Source organism: Raphanus sativus, unplaced genomic scaffold (genome assembly GCF_000801105.2).
Source record: "Raphanus sativus cultivar WK10039 unplaced genomic scaffold, ASM80110v3 Scaffold0839, whole genome shotgun sequence".
NCBI classification, from domain to species: domain Eukaryota; kingdom Viridiplantae; phylum Streptophyta; class Magnoliopsida; order Brassicales; family Brassicaceae; genus Raphanus; species Raphanus sativus.
Genome location: NW_026616154.1, coordinates 8582 through 15513, shown reverse-complemented (window position 1 = coordinate 15513; position 6932 = coordinate 8582). Strand labels below are relative to the sequence as shown.

At 35.6% G+C, this 6932-nt stretch overlaps 2 protein-coding genes across 2 annotated transcripts; one reads left to right on the top strand and one right to left on the bottom strand.

Moving 5' to 3' along the window:
• Window positions 1-673: 673 nt before the first annotated feature.
• On the top strand, window positions 674-4249 carry LOC108805822 (uncharacterized). Its single transcript, XM_018577779.2, has 17 exons — window positions 674-1011; window positions 1239-1333; window positions 1430-1549; window positions 1626-1715; window positions 1798-1913; window positions 2003-2102; window positions 2189-2260; window positions 2338-2385; window positions 2473-2550; window positions 2626-2745; window positions 2817-2922; window positions 3007-3170; window positions 3249-3383; window positions 3475-3605; window positions 3692-3754; window positions 3846-3924; window positions 4032-4249. The coding sequence occupies exons 1-17, from the start codon at window positions 753-755 to the stop codon at window positions 4077-4079; spliced, it is 1824 nt and encodes a 607-aa protein (XP_018433281.1). The 5' UTR covers window positions 674-752; the 3' UTR covers window positions 4080-4249.
• A 2061-nt stretch (window positions 4250-6310) lies between these two features.
• Window positions 6311-6932, bottom strand: LOC130503160 (flowering-promoting factor 1-like protein 1). The gene has a single exon (XM_056997830.1). It carries the CDS (start codon window positions 6891-6893, stop codon window positions 6570-6572), a length of 324 nt encoding a protein of 107 aa, XP_056853810.1. The 5' UTR covers window positions 6894-6932; the 3' UTR covers window positions 6311-6569.

Sequence of the window (6932 nt, the reverse complement as noted above, 5' to 3'; positions counted from 1 at the left end):
AACTATCGATCTCCGTACAACACACCGTACGGAGACCCTAGCAAACTATACTCTGTTTTTCCTTCAGAAATTTATTGTGGAGAAGAAGAAGAATGAATCAGAATAATCTTATCCCTTCCTCGTACACTTGATGGCCTTATATACTGAATCAAGCGGTGCTTTTAATCAACGCATATGTTGAGTTAAAAGATGCCTTTAATCGACACGTACAATAACCGTCTATGTCCGAAGCGGTGCTTCTTATTTTAACCGCTTCTTATTTTATATTAAAGTCCAACAGGTGACAGAACTGAAGGTTTAATTGGGTCCAAAACTCAGAAACATTACCGTGTCACGAGTCGGTCATATGAAAGACAAATATTCTCGACATTGGATGATTCGTTTAAGTTGGTTACAACTTACAATACTTACATGTGATGCTTGGTGAATGGTGATACGTTTTAGGTACATATGTTGTTTATCTGCGCGAATAGATTCCAATATCAAATTTGGATTGCGTCCCACATTAAAACTCGCACATGTTCCTCCTTTTTGTCGTGTCTATAAATGAGAATCTTTCATCTTTTAAGAGGCTAAAACATCACGCCGTTCCGCGACTGCATACGTCGATGCTCTGCTGTTTTTGCTGTAGCGAAGCATAGTTTTTCAGTTAACGTTCCCCAAACTCTCTCATCCCTTTACGGTAGTATAATATAAAAAAACAAAGCCAAAAGTGAGAGATCGATCTCTGCGCCGATCAAGTGTTCGACAGAATGCTTCTGTGCGGAGACATGGCGACGAAGTTCGCTTCTCCCGTTTTTTCAATGGCGAAACCACTCGAATCGAGTAAAAGAAACAAGAGGAGATCCATAAGGATGTTCAAGTGCAGAGCCGCCGGAGCTGACGGCGGACGCGTTACCGTCGGAGACGACGTGTTTTCCGTCACGACTGCTTCCAAGTACGAAGTGGACTATCTGGGCCAAAGCACCAAGGGAGATTTGAATCTCAAGCTTGACCCTCTCCACTCATTTGGTACTACATACTTCCTTTCTCCTTTTTGTTGCTAGTTTTAGGGAATTTTCGGACAAAGCTTCCGTGTCTGGTCGGAGAAATTGAGTTAGGGTCTTGTTCTGTTTTTTTTTTTTTTCTAGATGAATAAGAGGTAAAGGTCGAACCTTTTTGTTGTGGGTGTCTCGTTGACTAATAAAGATTACATTTTTATTAGAAAAAAATGTTTAACTTTGTGTATACACATGTAGGAAATGGGCAGGCTACGTTGGAGGGTCCTATTGAGGAAGTAGCGAGAACAGAGGCTCAAGCGGCTGAGAATTTGATTAGAGAACTGGGTATCCAAGTTCGTTATCTAATCCTTTTAGTTTCTGTGTGTTACATGTTAGTTGTATTTATGGACTTTCTGATGAGTATTCATTGGTTTCATACATTCTTGCAGGGTCCTTTCTCTGCTCAACACTCTCCTAGGGGTATATTTTGTAGTCGTACATTGAATCTACGGTCCATTAGTGCGATTGGGTATGATATGGATTACACTCTGATGCACTACAATGTCATGGTGAGTTCTTCTTTTCTCATATACAATAGCAAAAGATACACTAGTACTTGACGTGAATTTGTGGGGTTGTTCTCAGGCTTGGGAAGGAAGGGCTTATGATTATTGCATGGAAAATCTAAAGAACATGGGTTTCCCTGTTGATGGACTTTCTTTTGACCCGGAACTGGTGATGTCTTTGTTCTTGTGTGATGGTTTGAAGGGTTCCACATTGTTAGTGCTAAGCCAAAATATGCCATCTCTTATTATAGGTTATCAGGGGGCTCATGATTGACAAAGAGAAAGGAAATTTAGTCAAGGCTGATAGATTTGGGTATGTGAAGAGAGCCATGCACGGTACAAAGATGTTATCAAATAAAGCTGTCAGGTATGGTTTAGCCATGTGAAAAAAAACTTGTCTTTGTTCTCTATTTGAAGTCAGTCTTATTCTCTTTACTGCCTTTATATGGATGACAGTGATATCTATGGAAGGGAGTTAGTTGATCTTCGGAACCAGAGTCGATGGGAGTTTCTCAATACATTCTTTTCTGTTTCAGAGGCTCTGGCTTATGCACAGGTAACTTATAATTCCTCGGCCGTTCTTACTTCCAAAACTTCCCACATGGTTTCTACTGAGAAATTCTAGTTTTCAAATTGTTTCAGATGGTTGATAGATTGGATGATGGATCCATTTCAGCAGATCTTGGCGTTCTTGATTACAGAGGATTGTACAAGGTTCTTTGCTTCACAGCACCCCAACTGTCATTGAATTGAAAGCTTTACATATTACTCATCTCTAATCAATGTTTCAGGCTGTTGCAAAAGCTCTCTTCAGAGCACATGTTGAAGGACAACTTAAGGTTTTGATAGTTTCTCCATTCTGCAATTAGTTTCTTTAAAACATTGAGTTTCACTGGTCTTTAATTAATAAAAAACTATCTTTGCAGAGTGAGATAATGTCCAAGCCTGAACTATTTGTGGAGCCAGACCCAGAGTTACCTTTAGCGCTTTTGGATCAAAAGGAGGTAATGTTTCTGTCTTCCGAGAAAGATGTCTGATTATGATGGTTCATTTTTTAATGTCGTACTGTTTGCTCACAGGCTGGTAAAAAGCTCTTGCTTATCACAAACTCAGATTATCACTACACAGACAAAATGATGAAGCATTCATTCAATAAGTTCCTTCCCAATGACATGGACTGGCGTGATCTTTTTGACATGGTAAAGCAGTTATTTTCCAGAGAGTAGTTTGCATAAGAATTTAATTCTTTTAAATTCATGTTTCCACATAGGTGATAGTGTCTGCGAGGAAACCAGAGTTCTTCCAGATGTCACATCCTTTGTACGAGGTTGTGACTGGAGAGGGTTTAATGCGTCCATGCTTCAAGGCTGAAACAGGTAACTTGTCATTTTTTTTCTTCTACTTAAAGTAAGCTGAGTGTGAAGAAAGCTTAACTTTTTTTCGCCTTTGATCTCCCATAGGAGGTTTATACTCAGGAGGAAGTGCTCAGATGGTAGAGAGCTCACTCAACGTTCATGGAGATGAGATTTTGTATGTGGGTGACCACATCTACACTGATGTCAGCGTATCCAAAGTCCATCTCAGGTGGCGAACTGCACTGATTTGCCGTGAACTGGAAGAAGAGGTAATAGATAGAGCTTGGAGTGGCTTTTTGTTCGTTGAAGTAACAGAAAACAACGATTTTGTGTTTGTTTATTTGCAGTATATGGCTCTAATTGGTAGTCGTGGTCACAGAGAAGAGCTAATAGAGCTTATAAATCAAAAAGAGGTTGTTGGGGATCTCTTTAACCAGCTTCGGCTTGCTCTGCAAAGAAGAAGCAAAGGCCGTCCTGCTCAGGTTTGTCTTATCTCCTTTACAAGATCTAATAGTTCCTGTGGTGGATACAATTGGTAGTATAAGGTATTCTCTTTTTTCTTTTCTTTTCTAGACCTTAGCTGCTACCAACTTGGCTGATCAAGAACTGACGGAGACCATGCAGAAGCTTCTCATTGTAATGCAAAGACTAGATGACAAGATTGGTCTAATGCTTGAATCAGACGGCGAGCTCTTCAACAAAAGGTTTGCCTTTTAAAAGGGACAAACTACACAAGTGTCTGGGATACCTCTTCTGTCTGACTCATAGTTTTTGGGGTTGTTTGACTCAGGTGGGGCTTCCTTTCACGTGCGGGGTTGTGGGACAAAAGCCACTTGATGAGACAAATCGAAAAGTATGCTGATACCTACCCTCTTCTCTGCATTTCTGAGCAACTTGTAGTATATCTCTCACACTTACTTGCCTTCACTCAAAATTGGTTTCAGGTATGCTGATATATACACATCAAGAGTCTCCAACTTCCTCAACTACACACCCTTCATGTATTTCCGCTCGCAGGAGCAGGTAACAAAGCCTTTAAATCAGATTGTCAGAACAAGTAGAAATAGAATCTGAAAGCCGTATGTTAAATAAACTTCCATTGATGTTGATGTTGTTTCTCTCCTCTGCAGTCATTGGCTCATGATTCTCCGCTTCCTGATGAGGCTTTGGAAAACTAGCGGGTCTTGTGCTCAAACTTGATGTAATCTTATTATATGAAAAAAGTGTGGATAGAAGTGTAACAGTAGAAATTCTGAAGCTCAAACCCTCTTTTTTGTATAAATGTGAAATAATATTCATATTCTCTGAACTAAGTTGAAGCGTAATGCTATTGCTTTGATTTCTTGAATATGCTTCTCAGTTTTTGCATCACAGTCTTTCAGAAGCAGTTTGTGCAAAGACTATTTGTAGAAAACATTTGGTAAATGTTTTGAACTCGTGTTCAATGATGAAGAAGATGGAAGTCGTACTTAAACATAAGAGAGAGACAAACTACATGTTTAACTGTTAAATCTTAGGGAAAAAGGCCACTTGTATATGACTTAAGTACCTACTAGATCTTGACCCGCGCTTTAGAAGCGCGGAATATTTTACGATAAAAAATTTCACTAATAACTTAACAAATATTTTGGTAATTTTTAAAAGTATGTATTTAAAATATTTTTGCATTTAAATCAGTGTTTTTAAATTCAACCCGATTGTGATTATACTGGTTAATTCGGAGATCTGACAATTCAATTTAGGTTTTTAAAATATTCATATTAAAAAAATTACTAAAACCTGAGACTAACCGATTGAACTGTTGGATGACCGATATGTAATCTAATTTGATTTCAATTAGAATAATTTCATAATTTGTAATCTTATACTCCAAATTTTAAAGTTCATTATTTTACATTTTATGAAATTATGACGTTTCTACAAAATTTTAAAAAGAAAATGATAGATATAACATAACTAAAATTAATTATTGTATTGTTTGGAAACATTGATAGTAGTATAAAAAATATTTGTTTGGAAACATTGATAGTAGTATAAAGAAATAAATATATTGTTTGGAAACATAGATAGTAGTATAAAGAAAGAAATATTAATGATTTAATGTAAGTTTAACTATAAAGTATAAAAGTGTATTAATTTAAAAACTTACAAAATAAATGTTAGGTCCAATAGAATGTTTCTGTTTTAATAAGATAGATGTTTAACTTATATATCAACGTGTAAATAACTTTTGGAACTTCTTAAAAATTAAATATCATACATTTTTTAAAATTTTTTGTCATGTTTTTATTTATTAAAATTTTAATTTTTTGATGCTTCTTGATTGAAATGGATTATTTAGAACTTTACAGTTAAAACTGCTATTAAATGATAAAAATATTTTGATAATTGCTATTTTGTATATTTTGACATGCTTAAGGAAATGTTTTGAAAATACTCTTTTAAGTTGTTTTTTTATTTTATTTTTTGTTAATGTTTTGACATATATAATTTTAGCGTTTTATTATATTTTTTGTTTTTGTTAGTTAATTGTTTTTTTCAAAAAAAAAGATTTATAATTATTATTATTTTGCTTTTTGAAATTACAGGTTTTTATTAAAAATTTACATTAAGAAAACAACTAAAATATTAATTTGATAATTTTATTGGTGATTTTAATTATTTATAATTAGTATAAATGATATGTTAATTTTTTGATGATTTTACTGGCTATTTTCTTCTTGTGTATGTAGACATTCTTAGCAACCTTCAAATCAATTCTATTTTATATATTAGAGATATCAATTCATGACTCGCAAAGAAAATGTCATTTTAAAAGGTTTCAACTTTCAAAGGCTGCTCTCTTTCGAACGTTTTCTCAATGACCAACGTTAGCTTTTTCCGACGGATTATGGAACAGACTACAGATGACGACCACAAGAGTAGAAGTAAAACTACTAACAGTTTCTTTTTTGAACATAAAAAAAAAACTACTACTAACAAAACACTACTATCGCCTCTGACGTTATAGATGATTGTGATACTAGAGACTGAAACTACCAAACAAACTCTTGAAATTTCGTTAAAGGTTATATTATATGGTTATTATAGCATATACTCATAATACACACTGTCGCCTCTGGCGTTATAGCTTGGGAGAGCTGATGCCATCCTCGTTTTCTCACTGTGCTACTTTAGAAATATTATATACCTAATATATAATATATTTATCGATTCACGAGCTACATTTACTGTGCTATGTATACGTAATTTTCTTTACATATATCAATTCTAGACATGTCCTTTTCATGCAGTATTGATACAATTATCTTCTTTGACCAATCAACCACAAAACTGAACCTTTTCTGTTTTAGCACTTCTACTCATAAGATATAATGAAAATGAAAACTATAATATGTATAGAGCATAGTCATATTAAAGTATAAAGAGGTGGGTATCATATACAAATTAACATAAATTTTCCACAATATTAGACATCCAACATTCAACACAACGTTTTACCAAAAGAAAAAAAACATTTAACACAACGTTAGCTTCACATAAATATAGCACATATCAAACGGTTCAAACCACACCGTGACACACACACACACACACACAAACATCAACAAGATGCATAACCCATCTTATGGTCAAGAGCCTGAAAATAGAAAGCTGCCAAAATATGGCTACATGTCCCTGACTTGGAACATGTTGCGGTTCTTGACGACGATGTCGTACATGTGCATCGACCTAAACCTGGAGAAATCAGTTGGGAGTGAGATGAGATGAACGGTGGAGGCTTTGTGGTACTGAAGGAGATGAGGCTCCTTGTAGTAACGTTCCCAGCCAAGTGCGTAGAGATGTCGTTGGAGTTGTGAGTAAGAGGTTATGACCTCGTTGCTTGGAGTGTAAACCAGAACCTTTCGCTTTGCCTTATCAATGTTCGTCTCGGCTCCAAGATTCTCAAGTAGCCGAATGACGCCATTCTTGAACACCCACACTCCCGACATCTCCAGATCGTGATTTTCTAAATTAAGTATATGTGGAAG

Bases quoted from the DNA above. Each gene is read 5' to 3' on its own strand.
- LOC108805822 (XM_018577779.2), top strand. From the start codon at position 753: ATGCTTCTGTGCGGAGACATGGCGACGAAGTTCGCTTCTCCCGTTTTT. The intron at 1,550-1,625 runs GTGAGTTCTTCT...GGTTGTTCTCAG, and splicing joins TGATGCACTACAATGTCATG to GCTTGGGAAGGAAGGGCTTA. The intron at 3,755-3,845 runs GTATGCTGATAC...AATTGGTTTCAG, and splicing joins TTGATGAGACAAATCGAAAA to GTATGCTGATATATACACAT.
- LOC130503160 (XM_056997830.1), bottom strand. From the start codon at position 6,893: ATGTCGGGAGTGTGGGTGTTCAAGAATGGCGTCATTCGGCTACTTGAG.